The 17,941-nt window shown below is 43.1% G+C and overlaps 1 protein-coding gene across 1 annotated transcript in view; it reads left to right on the top strand.

The window, feature by feature from the left end:
- The window catches only part of LOC130019691 (plasma membrane ascorbate-dependent reductase CYBRD1), a 32,735-nt gene that overhangs the window by 5,706 nt on the left and 9,088 nt on the right, over window positions 1-17,941 (top strand). Inside the window, exon 2 of the mRNA XM_056110303.1 lies at window positions 14,885-15,093. Within this exon, the coding sequence (XP_055966278.1) occupies window positions 14,885-15,093 (209 nt within the window). The remainder of the gene's footprint in view (window positions 1-14,884; window positions 15,094-17,941) is intronic.

Raw genomic sequence — 17,941 nt, forward strand, 5'->3', positions numbered from 1 at the left:
CTTAGGTTTCATTGCTTATACTGTAAAAGAAAAATTTTTTTGTAGACAACCGTAAGCATATTTTAATTATAATTTACTCAGACTTCTTTGTAATAACTTAGAAACCTTGTTTGGACTGTTTTCCCCCCAGGAACCTAGAATGGCACCTTAGGAATGGCACATGGTAAACCAATAAATATTCGTTGAATGAACACATGATGATTTCTATACCATCATTAAATTGTTAGTAACAGAGTGCAATTTTACAGTCACTTATTTGAGATGTTAATAGTAGCATCTAAAGTAAAAGTGCCCTCCCTCCCTTCCCCTCAGTGATTCCTGTTTAGCCAGTTTTGGAAGTACCAGTTTAGCCAACTTTAGGAAATAATGGGCACCTTGTTACATTGGAAATGCATCTTTATTCTAAAGGCCTCAAAGGTACACAAGAATATTAATGTTTAGGTGCTTATCTTGTTTTCTCTTCCCTATCTAAGGACATAATTTTTTATCCTGTCTGCCTTTTGCCTTCTGCATCATTATATTATTTCCCAATTTATTATATCTAACATCTTATCATTTCTACCATATGTATAACCCTCACCACACTCTTGATCCCATATCTACCCTTCAATTGCTGTGTCAGTTCTCTTCTTGCCTTACCACAAAACTTTTTGTTGATAATTGCAGTCTTCTTTTCTTCTTGTCTCTCTTGAACCCACCCCAGCCAGATTTTTACTCCGCTGCAGCACCAAAATTACTATGACCACAGGAACCTGGACTGGAGAGAGAGTACAGGGATTCAGGCTCTTCCGTTGCATGCAGCCAGCTTGGTTTCAATCCCCAGTACCACATGGTCCCCTTGAGCACTGCCAGGAGTACTCAAGGAGTAAGGAGTAAGAGCCAGGAGTAAGCCCTGAGTATAGCTGGGTATAACCACCCCCCTGCCCAAAAAAACTTCATAGGACCTAGTGGTATGTACATTGTAAATTCCTGCAACCAATCTTCAATCTGCATCTTGCCTGACCAGAAGGCAGCACTAAACATAATTGACAGTTAACACTCCCCACCCCCACTCTTCAGGAGACACTTTCTTCCCTTGGCTTCCAGAACTCATTCTCTTTTTACTGGCTGCTCCTTTCAATGAGCTTTTCTAGTTCTTTCCCATCTGTCATCACTACTGTTAGAGTGTCTGAGGATTCACTTTCTGACCGCTTATCCTTCTTGATATACTAATTTCCTTGGCTATATTATCCAGTGTTGTGGCTTTAAATTCCATCTATATTCACTGAACCCCTTTGTAATAATTCTTTAGTACAGATCTCCTCCCTGAATTCTAAACCCAAATATGCATCTGTCTACTCAAATTCTGCTTGAAGATTGCATTGAAATCTCAAGTCTCCATCTTCCTCACACTTCTTCACAGAAGCTTCCCCATCTCAGGAAATGCCAACCCCATACTCCTAGATGTCCATGACCAAACTATACCAAGCATGTTTTATTCCTCTTCTTTCTTCTCACTCATCATTCATTAGAAAAATCATAGACTCCAGCTTCAAAAGATAATAGTATACTAATTATGATTACTGACTATGTTATTTTACTGACCATGTTATTTATTCGTTCATTATCTTCTCCCAAAATGGTAACTCCTTGGGGTGGAGCGTAATGTGTTTTTTTCCTCTTCTGTCCATGGCATGTAGAACATTACATGATACTAGGCATTCAATTTGATAAATTGATAAATTTATTTGATAAATTGATAAATTGATAAATTACATGATACTAGGCATTCTATTTGATAAATACTTACTAAATTACAGTTTGACTGGTCCTTTAAATCAATGGTTGTACCTACAGTCAGCATTCGGGTGAGCATATAATACACCAAGCTACCATCTTAGGTTTAACTAAAGATTCAGACACATGCGACTAGGAAGGCCACACTGGGCGTGCTTAAGCATATAGGATAGGAAGCAGAGCATGCTGACAGGGAAGTGTCAGGCTCTATTCCTCAATGGGCATCTTTGTAGTCATGGGTTACCTAGCCATCTTTGTAACAATGTACAACTGGGCTATAATACTCCATAAACTATGCTCTCCCCAGATCTCATCTCGGGTACCAGGGATAAGATCTGTACCAGTGAGATCAGGGCTTATGAAACTAATGCTCTAAGAAGTCAGTCTCTATAATACTTATTTTATTTTATTTTGGTCATAAATAGGTTGGCAAATCTTGTCAAATGCTTTCTCAACATTTGTTAATATATAATTTCTGCCTTTCTTTTATTGATAGAATGACTATGGTAACTGTTTCCTATTTTTTAAATGTAGAAGTACTGCTATTTATTCAATCACTGATTAAACTGATTGAATTGGGTATGAACTCCACACTGCTTTTTAAAAATTTTTCTTAAATTGAATATCTATGAGATAGACCATTGCACAGCTGTTCATAATTGGGTTTCAGTCATACAATGATCCAGCACCCATCCCTCCACCAGTGTACATTTCCCACCACCAGTGTCTCCTGTTTCCCTCCCACCATCACCCAACACCCCATCCCCCTCTCCAGTCTCCCTCTATGGGAGGCACTTTCCTTCTTCCTTTCTCTCTCTTCCTTTTGTGCATTATGGTTTGCAATACAGGTACTTAGAGGTCATGATGTTTGTTCAGAGAATTCAGTATTTTTATTGCGACAATAAGTCTGGAGTAACTTTTTAACTGGGTGGCAACCGTAGGGTGTGGATGTGACTGCCAAGGCTTCCAGAGAGATTTATTTATGGGCTTCTTTCAAGATTTATTTATGGGTCTCTGAAGCAAAGCCAGTCATAGAGCTTACATGATGGCACTGAAGTTGGTTTGTGGGATGATTGCCAGTGCTTCTAGGAGTGGGAAATGAGCAAGAGGTAGCCCATCCCAACCCGGAGAAAGCCTGGAGATTTCAGTCACAAAACCCGCATACCCGAATTTTCAGCAGATTGTATCTAGATATAACATTGTTAGACTTGTTACTGTGTTTGGCATATTGAATACATCACGGGTAGCTTGCCAGGCTTTGCCCTGTGGGCGAGATACTCTTGGTAGTTTGCTGGGCTCTCCAAAAGGGGCAGAGGAATTGAACTCGGGTCAGCCCAGTTGGCCGGGTGCAAGGCAAACACCCTACCCGCTGTGCTATCGCTCCACAATGTTACCGGCCCACTTGAGCAAATCGATGAACAATGGGAGGACAGTGACAGTGACAGTGATATCTATATGAGGTCTGTCCTGAAACGGTGGAGTCAGACTGAGGGTATGGTGGTGATTTTGGATTGTAGAAGCAAGCGGCTGCCAGCTGACTCACCCCACTTCAGTTTACCCTGGTCGGTTCAGTCATGTGTGGGTTTGAGATTAATTGTGGCTTTTGATCTCTTTCAAGATTAATCTATGGTCTCTGAAATAAGGCCAATAAACGAGCTTGTATAGCTGAGCCAGAGATGGTTTGTGGACGTGACTCCCACGTACCTAACTTTTGGCCATTTAATTTCTTGGTAAACTTGGTGCCAAGTTGTTGAGCCTGGGCAAAGGCACAGCGGCAATTTTGGGATATCAGGAACCCTGAAGATACCATCAAGCTGCTGATGCACTCACCCCACAGGTGCTGGCTGTACCATACCTCCTATAGTAATTGTTTTTTATATGTTGAAACCCAGAATGAATTTCACTTATCCATGGTATGTAACTCTTTGAAGTATTGTTGATTTGACTTTATTGTAATTTAAATATTCAGTACTGTGTTGAGAACCTTTGTATATATGCTCATCAGATAATGATCTGTGGTTTGCTAGATGCCAGACATTGGTTTTCTTTTTCATAGCTCTCTATCTAGTTTTAGTCTCTGTGGTAATGCTGTCCTCCAAATGTATTTGGAAGTCCGCCTTCCTCTTTTGAGTTTCCTGGAAGTCTGAAGAGAATAGGCTTAAATTCTTTGAAAATTTCTTATAGTAATCCTAAGAAACTAATACAGGAAATAATCATTACTACTGCCCTCAGGGAAGCTTAAAGCATGGCATTCTTGTCAGAGCTTATAGAGTTTTCATTGTACCTCCCAGTGAAGAGAGTTTGCACACCCAGAAATCATTTTTCTTATAAGCAGTGTTATCCAATAGCATGAGTGACAACTGTGTTAGCTTTCTACCAAGAGAGGAACCAAAACTGGGCTACGAGTGCAGAGGATATAGGTGTGGGCCTTTTGTGCAGGTGAAGACTGTAGAGACTTGGAGAATGTCTTCTCCTGCTGTGCTCGGAAACCTCTACTTGGTTCCAATATATTGTGGTTGTATGAGATGCCAGCCCACACTTGCCTGAGCTTCCCATTTTCCAAAGAGTTCATATTTTTTAAAAAAGTAAACAAACCACAAATACCAAAACAAAACTCTCAAAACATTGTGCTGAGCAAAGGAAACACATCTGTGCATCAAGTCAAGTCTCCATTTTTCATTGACAAATGACCCCTGCTGGTGTTTTTTGTCTTGACATAATGGGGTCTTAAATTTCTTTATGAAAAACAGAATAGTTATAAACAGGATTTATTTTTAAATAAAGGTTTAGTTTTAAAAAGTCATTTTTTAAAACTTCTCTTTTCGGGGGTATGGTGCCGCCAGCAGGTCAACATATACCTATGAGGTGAGTGCATCAGCAGCCTGATGGTGCCTTCAGACTTCCAGATACCCCAAAATTGCTGCTGTGCCTTTGGCCAGACCCCAAAAACTTGGGGCAAAGTTTACCAAGAAAGTAAACGGCCAAAATTTAGGTATGTGGGAAACACACCCACAAACCACCTTCGGCTCAGCTATATAATTGGAGTCATGGCCTCTCTGGTTCCTGAGTGAACTGCTTAATGGCCATGATCCCAGAGACTCAGATACAAATCTCAAAACCCAGCAGCTTTTGGCAGAAATGCGTCCGGTCCCTGCAGTAGGTTACCGGTGCTGGGCCAACCCAGGTGGGAATAGGTTTTGTGCCTTGGCCTGGTGGCCACCATCCTCCAGAGGCTACTGGACAGTCAGGTTTGGGCCCACAGTGACGAGACGCAGGGCCTCACGGAATGGGGGTGGAGCCGGTCCTGTCCTCCCCGTTCCAATGAGACCCCAAGTCATCGCCCACAAATGGCCTCTCTGGCTTCTGATCAAGCTGCTTAATGGCCATGATCCCAGAGACTCAGAAACAAGTCTCGAAACCCAGCAGCTTTTGGCAGAAATGTGTCTGGACCCCGCAGTAGGTTACTGTCGCCGGGCCACCCCAGGGGGAAAAGGGTGCTATCCCTCCACCTGTTCCCCCTTGGTGGCTTGGTGGCTTGGTGGCCGCCATCCTCCAGAGGCCATTGGACAGTCAGGCTTGGGCCCACAGTGACAAAACTTGTTGGGCCTAACAGCATGGGGGTGGAGCCGGTCCTCTCCTCCCCACCCCAACAAGACCCCAAGTCATCACCCACGAACGGCCACTCTGGCTCCTGATCAAGCTGCTTAACGGCCATGATCCCAGAGACTCAGAAACAAATCTCGAAACTCAGCGGCTTTTGAAGAAATGCATCAAGACCCCGCAGTAGGTTACTGTCACCAGGCCACCCCAGGGGGGGAAAGGGTGTCGTCCCTCCACCTGCTTCCCCCTGGCAGCTCAGTGGCCGTCAACCTCCAGAGGCCATTGGACAGTCAGGTTTGGGCCCTCAGTGACGAGACATTTTGGGCCTCACAGGATGGGAGTGGAGCTGGTCCTGTCCTCCCCACCCCAACGAGACCCCAGGTCATCGCCCACGCACAGCCTTTCTGGCTCCTGATCAAGCTGATCCCAGAGACTCAGGAGCAAATCTCGGAACCCAGCAGGTTTTGGCAGAAACCCCTCCAGATTTAAATGTTAAAATTTCAGAATTTCAAAATCGCGCGGCCACTACTGCAGCCATGTGACATCATATGTTATCCATAACAGCAATAGAAAACAAATTGTCTACTGTTGCCTTTTCACCAGATCTGAGTGTTGGGGTAAAATCTCAGATAATAATGGTGGGTCTGGTGTCAAAATATTGAATGTGATCAAAGTAGAGAGAGAGTAATGTGGAAATCATCTGCCCCACAGGTAGGGGGAGGGTGTGGAACGGGGGTATACTGGGGTTGTTGGGGGTGGAGAATGGGCACTAGTGAAGGTATGGGTGTTTCATTGTACGACCGAGACTTACACCCGAAAGCTTTGTAACTGCTCTCACGGTGATCCAATAAATAAAATTATAAAAAATGAAAAAAAAATAAGGTGGAGTTCATGCACAATTCAATCAGCTAATCAGTGGCTGAATAAATAGCAGTACTCCTACATTAAAAAAAAAACTTCTCTTTTCTTCCTATAGAAACTTTCTTAAATGTTTTTGAAGGCTTTGAAATGACTGTACTTTGGGGCTGGAGAAACAATGGGTAATGGCATTGCCTTGCACCATACAATTGACCCAGGTTCTATCCTCAGTACTACCAGGAGTGATCCTTGAGCACAGAGTCAGGTGTAAGCCCTGAGCACTGCCAGGAGTGTCCATCCTTCCTAAGCCCCCCTACTTCTCAAAGAAATGACTACACAAACTTTGGTCATCTTTTAAAAGTCATAAATTCCATCATATAATATCCCATTTATTTAATTAGCATACATTTATTGGGCACTTAGTACATCCCAGATACTGTGTGAGATGAATGTGTAAGATACGGTTCTGTCTTCAAGCTGTTTCTCCTTGATTTCATTAAGGACAGGTTGTAATTTTCTTTAAGAAAAGCAGAGCTCTCAACACTCTGCTAGGACCTTAAGTTTGACTCCTGATTTGAGAGATCAGTGACCTCCAGGGTCAGACAAGTAGTTGAGAGCAGATCTGGTGCAGTTTCAAACTTGCTGTAGGTTTCCTTGAAGGCAGAAATATGGAGAGCTGGTGTTTCTAGCACACCATTTCTGGATATTTGAAAATATTTAACCCTTAAAGGGATATTTCTTTTTCTTCATACATTGTATGTTACCAAGTGACCACCTTTGTAAGGATTTCAGTCATTTTATTTATTTATTTATTTATTTTTCATAATTTTGTTTATTTATTTTCTTCTTATATTTATTTATTGAATCACTGTGGGGAAAGTTACTAAGCTTTTAGGTTTAAGTCTCGGTCATACAATGATCAGACACCTCTCCCCTCACTAGTACTCATTTTTCACCACCAAGAACCCCAATATACCCCTTACCACCCCTCCCAATGCCTGTGAGGCAGATGATTTCCACTTTTCTCTACATTGATTACATTCATCGTTTTGACAAAAGATGCACCATTATTGTTTAGAATTCCCCGCCCCCCCCAACAATCAGAATTTCTGAAAAGGCATTGTGAAAATACTTGGTTTTCTATAGCTGGTTATGAGAATCAAATAATCTCGCGTGGCCTCAATAGCAGCCTTGCTATTTGGGATTTCTGCAAATAGCCAGATAATTATGAGATTGGTTTCTGTGCATCTGGTATTATGGCTGTGCCAGAGAGCCGCTCATGGGGGGGCAACTCGTGACCTTGGTAGGATGTGAAGGACCAGCCGGTACCACCCCCCTTCCCATGAGACTGCAGTTGCCCTCTCACCGCCGGCTCTTACCTGGCTTTTCTATAAGCTCTGAGGCGGCCGCCACCATGCTGCTGGGGGGGAAAAGGGCGGAAGGGATCAATATCCTTTCCCTCCGGGGGAGGCATGGCGCCTAGTTTAACGCATGGTCCATTTACTTTTCTGCCGCAAGCTGCTGGGCTCTGGACTAAGTCCTTTTGCCTCTGGAGCCATGGCTGTGCCAGAGAGGCACTGGTGGGGGGCAACTCGTGACCTCAGTAGAGCGTGAAGGATGAGCCGGTACCATCCCTCTTCCCATGAGGGATTTCAGTCATTTTATAGAGATGCTTTTAGTGCCAAGATGCTCCAACAAACCTTCCAAATTACCCTGACTACTTCCTTCATTTTGATTCTCCAAAGATTTTCCATTTCTTGATATTCATATCGTGAGACTACTTGAATGCACAGGTAGGTTTCACTGTGCCGATTTTCTTTGACAGTCACTGCCAGAATCTTTCCAAGAAGTTTGTTTAAAGAGAGTTTTTGGTTTAATATTTAAACTTCATGTTCTTTGGGTAGATTCTGGTAAGTTCTGGGTCCACAGAGAAATGAGTTACTAATCTTGATAATACTGCTCTGAACATTTTATAAAGGAGAGCAAAATAATGCAATATTCAAAGAGTTAAAAAAATGTAACATTTATACCACATTTAGGTAGAATATATTTTAAGTGTGTTTTAAAATCCCAAAATACAGTAAATTCAGTAACTTAATATGAATTTATTTCTTTCAAAATTCACTTAAAGCTTACCTAAGACTGTTAAGCAAATCTAAGAACAGAAATTTTTTCAGTTCATGAAAAAGACTATTTGCTCTTACATGAGCTGACTTGGATCAGCAGTACAAATTGTCTTATTTTTTTAATTTGTGTGTTTTAAAAGAGGACGTTCCCATTTTCTGGGGAATACTTAATGAATTATTGTGCTTATTTAAGATGTATTTATTCAGCATAAACTTAATTCCTACTACATACCCTGCTTTGTGCTAAATGGTAAATAAGCTAGATGAGATTCTACCTCACAGATCATTAAATTGAAACAATTAAACTAGTTTCTGTGTTTAGGGACATTTGTCTTCTTCCAGATATTCCTTTACCCCTACATACACCTTTTTTTGTTGTTGTTTGTTTGGTTTGGGGTAACCGCACCTGAATGTATCAAATTTCTACTCCCAGTTTGGTGCTCAGGAGTCACTCCCAGAGGTGATCAGAAGATCATGTGGTGGCTGGGATTGAACCCCAGCCTCTTGCAGTAAAAGCAAGTTCACTAGCCCTTGCAGCTCTCTCTCACCCCATTTCCACTTTGATACATTCTAAATATCCTTTACCTACTGTAAGACAAACATGTAGGTAGATAATTTTGGAAAGCTAGTGTCACACCCTAGAATTACATCTTAGAGAAATTAGAGAATACATTTTCCCATGAGTTTCTGAGTTGATTATGTACCTAGGAACTGAATTTTTCCCCCTAAAAACTAAAATCAAGTCACATTATTTTCCTCTTCTTTCTCCAAAGAATAATTAAATTTAGCAATTGAGTGATTTCTTCCTTTAAAAAAAATCACAAAAGTATGCTTCTCTACCAGTATATTTTTCTTTTAAGATGATGTAAAATGAATTTATCATGTATATGTGTCTGTTTCCCTTCTTTTTTGGGAGGATATGGTCTTGCCAACCAGGACTTCTAACAGAAAACTCTTGTTTAAATCACAAATAGCTTTTGATAGCATTTACCCTCCTCATGGGCTTATGAGACTTTTTCTTTCTTCTTACTAACCCTCAGGAATGGTGTGTAGGTGTGTGCCAAGTTAACGAAATAAGAAATATTTCAATTTCTTCCTCCAGGCAGTTTTTACAACTGTTGAGAATAACTTCTTGTTTCAGAAATGTGGTTTGAGTTATTAGACTCGCCCTTTCTCTAAACGTTCACCACATTTTGGGTTATTTATCTTTTTTAAAAAAAATCTTGTAAACACCTATGCAAATGCCCCATTTTGCAGTTAACTGATAGTTAGCTGGAGAGTATGTTGAAGTGCATTCTACTCGCCAGCAGAGGCCCTGGATAGTCAGGGTAACTGCTGAGAACTCTGTGCCTCACGCATGTGAGATTCCCCTTTGAGTTCCACAGCTGGGACTTAGTACTTGAGACATACTGGCTTTTGGGTTTTCCAGCTTAAAGAAATATTATTTTACCTTAAAACAACTGAAAATGGTTGTGAACTCTGTCAGCCCTACAGAAAACTACTTAATAGATTTCCACTCACAACAAGTTTAAGCAGATTTAAGATTCTTTTAATCATAAAAAATTATAAGCTAGGGCCACATGGGAGCCTGGTGGAGAGCAGGTCTGAGCCGGGGGTGGGGGCGCGACTGAAACCTCATGGGACTGGGGGGGGGGGGGGAGGCGGGGGTGATCCGGCCCATCCTTCACGCCCAACCGAGGTCACCAGTTGCCCCCCACGAGCGGCTCTCCGGCACAGCCACGGCTCCAGAAGCACAAGGACTTAATACAGAAATCCAGCCGCTTGGAGCAGAAAAGCGAATGGACTAAGCATTAATCCACGCCATCTTGCCTGCCCGGAGGGGAAAGGGTGTTGCCCCATTTGCCCTCTCCTCTCTGGAAAGAAAGATGGTGGCCACATGGGAGCCTTGTGGAGAGCAGGTATGAGCCGGGGGTGGGACGCGACTGAAACCTCATGGGACGGGGGGCGCTCCGGCCCGTCCTTCACGCCCGACTGAGGTCACCAGTTGCCCCCCATGAGCGGCTCTCCGGCATGGCCACAGTCCCAGAAGCACAGAGACCAATCTCCTAATTATCTGAAAGAAATACTTGCAGGGTTAATAAATAAAATAGCAGAAATCCAAAACCATCATTTACTTCTTGAACCCAGCTGTAGAAAGCAAATCATTTCACAATGCTTTTTCAGCATGGCTGAGTTTGTGGGGGAGGGGTAAAGTCTAAATAATAATGGTGCAACTTTTATCAAAACAATGAAGCTAGTCAAAGTAGACAGAGTGTTAACTAGAATTCATCTACCCCACAGACACTGGGGGGTGGTGAGGGGGGGTTTACTGGGGTTCTTCGTGGTGAAAAATAAGTATTGGTAAAGGGAATTGTGATTGATATTTGCATGACTGAGACCTAAACTTGAAAGCTTTGTAATTTTTCCCACAGCGATTCAATCAATCACGATCATGACCACCCTGTTGTTCGTCGATTGCCTCGAGCAGGTGCCAGTAACGTCTTCTTCGTCCTAGCCCTGAGATTTTTTTTTTTAAAGTGCCATATTCAAGGCTTTTTCAGGGTTAGGAGAATGAGACCCATCATTGTTACTGGTATTTGGCATATTGGGTATACCACGGGGAGTTTGCCAGACTCTGCCGTGTGGGCATGTTACATTTGGTAGCCTGCCAGTTTGACCAAATTAGGAATGAGATGATAAGATGTCGCGCGGCCGCGAATGCGGCTGCGTGCTTCCGGGAGCTGAGTGTGATAATCTCTGGATCCTGGCCGTTGTTGGAGTTACACGGTAGTTGGTGGGTGTAACTGTCTAGTTACTGGCAGGTCCAGTCCCAAACTGTGCAGGCTTGGAGATCTCAGCCCCGGGTCCCACACACCTGGGTTCCTCTGTCAGTTCTTTTATGCGTGAGGCTCATCCATTATTAATTCAATAAATAAATTAATTAATTTAAAAAAATTATAAGCTAGACATTAGAGCTATTAAGAATAAGGAAGCAAAATTGCATAAAAAGATGTTGTAGCAGGTACCCCAATCTGAGCAAGAAATTAAAAGAAGAAATGGAAAAACTAGAAATTAGACCCAGGGATTAAGAATATCAATAAAAATCATAATTCTTGGGTCTATTTGAATCTGAAAATAGCACTTTTCATGCTTTAGAAGTGCCTATGGATTTACTTCTAGAGTGACAGAAGCAGTCTGCCTTACTGATAATCTTAAATCATCAATAAAAGACTATATTATATTTCATTTATTCTCCTGCTAGAGAGGGATTGTTAGTTGGCAACCAGTCTAAACGCGCATTTGAGTGAAAGTAAATGAATCAAAAATCAAGTTTTACTACTCAAAGGGGAGAGATTTTAATGGAAAATTTCACCTGTTTCTGTACGATGTTCTTAGTACTTACTGAGAAATATCAATACTCTTCACTGGGAACAAAAATATCTTTGACGTCTTGGCAGGAATTTTATAAGGTCCTTTTGTATTGTGGAGCTGATCATGCAGTACCTAAATTTAAAGTGATGTGTTGTTGTAACAGGAGCCACTTGTGTACTCAGATCGTGAAACCACCTTCCTGGTTTCCCCCATACCAGGCACTGCCAGATCTCTTTAGTCTTCTCAGTAAGAGTCACAAAGCCTGACTTCTGCCTTTTGTATTTTGGAAAAAATTTGGTATCATATGATCCAGATTGGGGACAAAAGTCTATTGTGGTTTATTATTCATAATTTGCCTTTCAGAAAGCAAAATATCTCAAGTTTTTTATAGGTTGATGTTCAAATTTACTCATCAAAGTTCTTTTCCCTGTAGAGGTTCCTGGATGACATGGTGGTGAGGGTGGTCATGGGGATGGTGATAGCAATAATATTCTCTTGAAAACAGTTGAGACAGAGCAAATTACTTCTCTGTGTTTCACCTCATTCTCTGTGTAATGGTACTATAATCATACTTTTCTTACAGAAATGAGATGCAAAATGTTAACACATCACACTGGTGTCTCAAAAAGTTCTCAGTAATCTGTAACACATGCTTTGCATGCTGGGGGCCTGGGTTCAGTCTCTGGTACCACATGATCTGCCCCCCAACCCAGGAGCACCACTGGAAATGACTCCTACATCTGAGCAATGAACCAGGAGTAATCTTTGAACATGGCCAGGTGTGGCACTGATCCACATCACAGCATCAAAGTGTGCACAAATCCTGGCACCACAGCCAACAAATGTGCCAACCCAGTTGCAGTGCTGACACCACCATGCATGCTAGGCAGGTGCACTGTTCCTTGGAGCCACATCCCTGCATACTCCAGTGCCTGTCTTTGGTGAACATGTGTTCATATTTCTTTAAGTCCCAGGAATTGCTGGGTTATAAGGTATGCATAAATTTCACTTACCTTGATAAAACTCTTTTCCCAAAGAGTATTCTCATTTAGACTTCGAGCAGTAGAACCTTAAAGTCCTGTTTGCTTTACATTTCCTCCAATACTCATTTTTTTCTGTTTAGGCTTTTAAATGGATTCTAGTGGTAGCACAGTGGGTAGGGCATTTGCCTTGCACGTGGCCAATCTGGGTTTGATTTATCCACCCCGCTCAGAAAGCCCGGCAAGCTACCGAGAGTGTCCTGCCCACACAGCTGAGTCTGGCAAGCTCCTCATGGTGTATTCGATGTGCCAAACACAGTAACAAGTCTCACAATGGAGACATTACTGGTGCCCGCTCGAGCAAATCAATGAACAACAGGAGGACAGTACTACAGGTTTTTAAATATATGGTAGAGGTGATCTCCTTTGGTTTTAAATTGCCTTTCTCTGTTGCCTGTGATTTGATATCTTTCTTATGGTTATTAGTCATTCGGATACTGTCTGTTCCTTTATCAGTGTACGTTTCCCACCACCAATGACCCCAGTTTCCCAACCCCGCCCCCAGCCTCTGTGGTGCTCACCAAGCACTTTTCTTCCCCCCCCCACCTCTCTCTCTCTCTCTCTCTCTCTCTCTCTCTCTCTCTCTCTCTCTCTCTCTCTCTCTCTCTCTCTCCCCTTGGGCATTATGGTTTCCAATACAGATACTGAAAGTCCATCATGTATATCCCTTCACCTACTTTCAACACTCACTTCTTGTCCAGAGTGATCATTTTCACCTGTTCTTGTGATATTGTTCCCTTCTCTATCTTAACTGCTCTCCACATCACCCCCTCCACATTTTTGGCAAGCTTCCAACTACTGACCAGTCCTCCTGGCCCCTGTTTTTTTCTGGCTTTAGATAATAATCTCATACTATTTGTTTTTACTATCACACCAGTGAATGCAGTCATTCTATATATGGCCTTCTCCTTCTGACTCATTGTACGCAGCATGATACTCTCCATGTCCATCCATTTATAAGCAAATTTCATGACTTCATTTTTCCTGACAGTTGCATAGTATTCCACTGTGTAGATGAATCATAGTTTCTTTACCCTGATTTATCTTTCTTTTTCACTTTAAGTTAACTATGATACTATACAAAGAAACCATATTATAAGATTAACAATTTAGTTTAGAGTATGTTAAGTTTGACATACTTGGGAGGCATCTAGAAGGAGATATCAGGAATGTATTGGATTATATGGTCTGGAGTTTAGAAACTTCTAATCTGTTGCTGCAAATTTTGGAAATCTCACTATGTAGATGCTTTATAAATGTTATATAGATAGCATTTCAGGGGAAGGGAGAGAGAGGAGGGAAAAGTCCCAGGACTGAGGGTCAACCAACTTTCATTCACAAGTTGAAAGTAAAAATAATCCTAGTGGCACCAGAGTGATACTACAGCAGGTAGGGTGTTTGCCTTGCGTGCAGCCAACCTGGGTTCGATCCCCGGCATCCCATACGGTCCCCCAAGCACTGCCAGGAGTAATTCCTGAGTGCAGAGCCAGGAATAACACCTGAGCATTGCTGGGTGTGACCCAAAAAGAAAAAAAAATAATCCCAGAAAGAGTCCAAGATGGGGGCTGGAGCGGTAGTACAGTCGGTCGGGTGCTTGACTTGCAACATGGCGTACCCCAGTAGATCTCTGGTACCCCATATGTTGCAAGCACTGCCAGGAATGATCCCTGAGTGCAGAGCCAGGAGTAAGCACTGAGCACTACCAGGGTGTGGCTGGAACAACAACAAAAAATAATGTCTAGAAGGAACCACCAGGAGTCAAGGAAGGGGGGGGGGGGGAAAGCAGAGACTAAGAGAAAAGGGTTTTGGGCCGGAGCAATAGTATAGTGGGAAGTGCATTTATCTTGCATGCAGCCAACCTGGGTTCGATTCTCAGCATTCCTTGAGCACCACCAGGAGTTATTCCTTAGTACAGAGCCAAGAGTTACTTCTGAATATTACCAGATGTGGCCCTAAAGCCAAAATAGAGAGAGAGAGAGAGAGAGAGAGAGAGAGAGAGAGAGAGAGAGAGAGAGAGAGAGAGGTTTTGTAGAAGGAAGTACTCAGTGTGTCAAACTGTTGTCTGTGCTGAGAAAGTAAATGTGCCTCCTGTCCCCGTCTGTCTCTTTGTAGCCATCATCGTGTATAGACTGCCATGGACCTGGAAATGCAGCAAGCTCCTGATGAAATCCATCCACGCGGGCTTAAATGCCATTGCAGCCATTCTTGCCATTATCTCACTGGTGGCCGTGTTTGATTTCCACAATGCCAAGAAAATACCCAATATGTACAGTCTGCACAGCTGGATTGGGCTGACTGCTGTCGTGTACTACATCTTACAGGTCAGTGTCTCAGCATATGACAAACCAGAGACAGAACGAGGCACAGTTCAGATACTATTAGTGTTTTCTCTGCTTAGAGTTTCTTGGGAACCCTCTTCCCCTGTCTGCCCATCCTTGTTTTTTTTTTTTTTTTTCATTTTCTTTCAAAGAATTTCTCCCTGAGAGGGACAGGACAACAGCAGAAATCAGTGTCTAGAAATAAGAATGTGAGCCATTTTTTTTTTCAATTTTATTTAGGCACCTTGATTCACAATGCTGCTAATAACAGAGTTTCAGGCTGTCCCCCCACCAGTGACAATGTGCTGCCATAAACGTTACAGGGTCCTCATTGTCCTCACCTCCACCCACCACCGCCGCCTCCCCTTAGCAGACTCAGGCTGATTCTCAGGACCTATTGCATTGGCCCTTACAGTGTTTTATTATAGTCACATATAAGCTTGATATTCTGTACCTGTTCCTTTCCTCCTAACTTCACTCAGCATGATACTTTCCAGACCCATTCATATAGTGGTGAATTGCATCTTTTCTTATAGCTCCTGCCCCCTCTCATTCCCCCCACCCCTACCTCCCGTGTGTGTGTGTGTGTGTGTGTGTGTGTGTGTGTGTGTGTGTGTGTGTGTATGTCACAGTTTCTATATGGAATCATCTGTTCTTGGGCACTTGGGCTGTTTCCAGATCTTGGCCACTATGAGTAGGGCCACACTGAATATAGGATTACTGATTGTCTTTTCAAAATAGAATTTCTGGATTATTGGGTATATGAAATCTTAACTACACATGTAAGAAAATTGCTCTCTCCTAACCCCTACATTGCTCTTGTTTGAACTGTAAGTTTCATGAACCAATAAAGGCAAGAGCTCTAGATTTCTTTCTTGTGACATATCCTATCAAATAGTCACAAGGAACACACCTCAAGTTGGATGGCTGACCTGAGACCTGATCTCTCTCTTCTCCTCACAGTTGATTTTCTCTCCGGGTTCTCCACACTATAGAGATACTGTCAGCTGGTATACCCCATCCCCTCAGAGAAGAGAGTGGTAAGAGCAGGGGCTGTTAAGATGTTGCCATTGCTCTGGAGGACCCTCCTGGCTTTCTGGCAACTCTAGAGGACTCTACACAGCTCTGGGTTCACTTTCAGAGGGGTATTCTCTAGGCTTTGACCCACCTCCTCACCTGTGCACAACCGAGAATGCAAACCCCAGCTCTTGTACACTGGGGAAGCAGGCTGGAGTCAATGAAGGACACAGTCGTTAAATGTCAAGGGGCATAGTGGAGCAGAGCTGGGGTTTAGGTTACACTCTGTCCATAATGGTCCCACAGTTACTCAGCCCTTATTTGGGACCCTCACTTTGAAGAACAGAACTGAGCCCACCCAAGTACTGTGTAGCTTCTGTGCTTCTGAGTTCAGCAACTAAAATGGACTAAACAAAATATCTCTTTACTGATTACATGGCAAAGCAATCTCTGATCATCTTAAAAGAGGTGTACCTGCATGCTAAATGATGATCTCTAGGTGGCCAAATTCCAGTTGATTATTGATCTTTTTTCCTTCTGGTAATTTCTGGACAATCATACATTTCTTTCTTTTTCTTTTTCTTCTTTTGGGGAAGGAAGTGATCACATCCCCTTCCCCACCACAAAGGAGTGCTTCCAGAATGCTCAGGCATCACTCCTGGCTCTGCACTCAGGGATCACTCCTGGTGGTCTGGGGGGAGCATATATAGTGCTTGGGATTGAACTAGGGTCGTCTTCTTGCAAGGCAAATGTCCTGTGCTCTGTATCAATCATTCATTTCGTGTGTAATTAACACATTGGGACCAGGGGAATAGCTCCAGGACTAGAGGTGCATGCTTTGCATGCTTAAGGCTCCAAATTTGATCCCTAGTACCACATGGCCCCCAGAGCACTGCCAGGTGTAGCCCTCGTGGGCCTCAGCTCTACTGGACTCCAGCAGCATTGCACCACTGGCCCAGACCTTTAATTGCCCGGTTCCAGTTTCAGTGGACTTGAAACGCCCTGCTGTTTTCCAGACATTCCATATGTCTATAATTGTTTTGGGTAGTGTGGCTTCCCTAGCAGTGCTCAAGGAACACAGGGATTGCTCCCTCCATTACTCAGCCTGGTTATAAGGGTCTAACTCTTGAGTGCTTGTGTTCAATGATGTTCGGAGGCCACCAGGGCCTCCCTGGCACTCCCTGGTGATGTCTGGAGTGCTACCAGGCATCCACCCAGTGGTGCTTGGGGGTACTGTGATGTAAGGGATTGAACTTGAGGTCTTGCAAATGCAAAGCACACATTTCAGCACTCTGAGTTATCTCCTTGGCTCTATTCAGTTATTTCTTTTGAAGAGGGATTTGGATTGTGGGGACTGACTAGCACTTGCCACACTTATATATCTGACAGAGTGGGGAAGCAGAGCTGGGTGAGGTGTGGGGGGTTGGGGGGAAAAGGAGGGAGGGCTGGGGTGGGGAGGGGTGGCTATGCGGCCATGCAGAGCTAGGGACTGAACTCAGGGCACCTATCCAACCCTTTGAGTTATCTCCCCAGCAGCTCTACTTTACTTTTTGACAAAGGAAAAAGAACTAATTACTCGAATGCAAAAATATGGGAAGGCAAGTCTATAGGACACAAATTATTGGTACAGAATGGCACACCTGGCAGTGTAGCTCCTGGCAGTGCTCAGGGGACCTTGCTGAGGTGAGGATCAAACTTAGACCTCCACCATGCACAGCATGAACGCAGCCCATTGGGCTTTTCTCTCACACCCTCTTTTACTTTCCTAAGGGAATATTTAGTTTATATATTTTAATATTTCCTTTTGAAAAAAGGCATTTAAACTTCTTATTCC

This window comes from Sorex fumeus, unplaced genomic scaffold (assembly GCF_029834395.1).
Source record: "Sorex fumeus unplaced genomic scaffold, SorFum_2.1 ptg000009l, whole genome shotgun sequence".
In the NCBI taxonomy this organism is placed as follows: Eukaryota; Metazoa; Chordata; class Mammalia; order Eulipotyphla; family Soricidae; genus Sorex; species Sorex fumeus.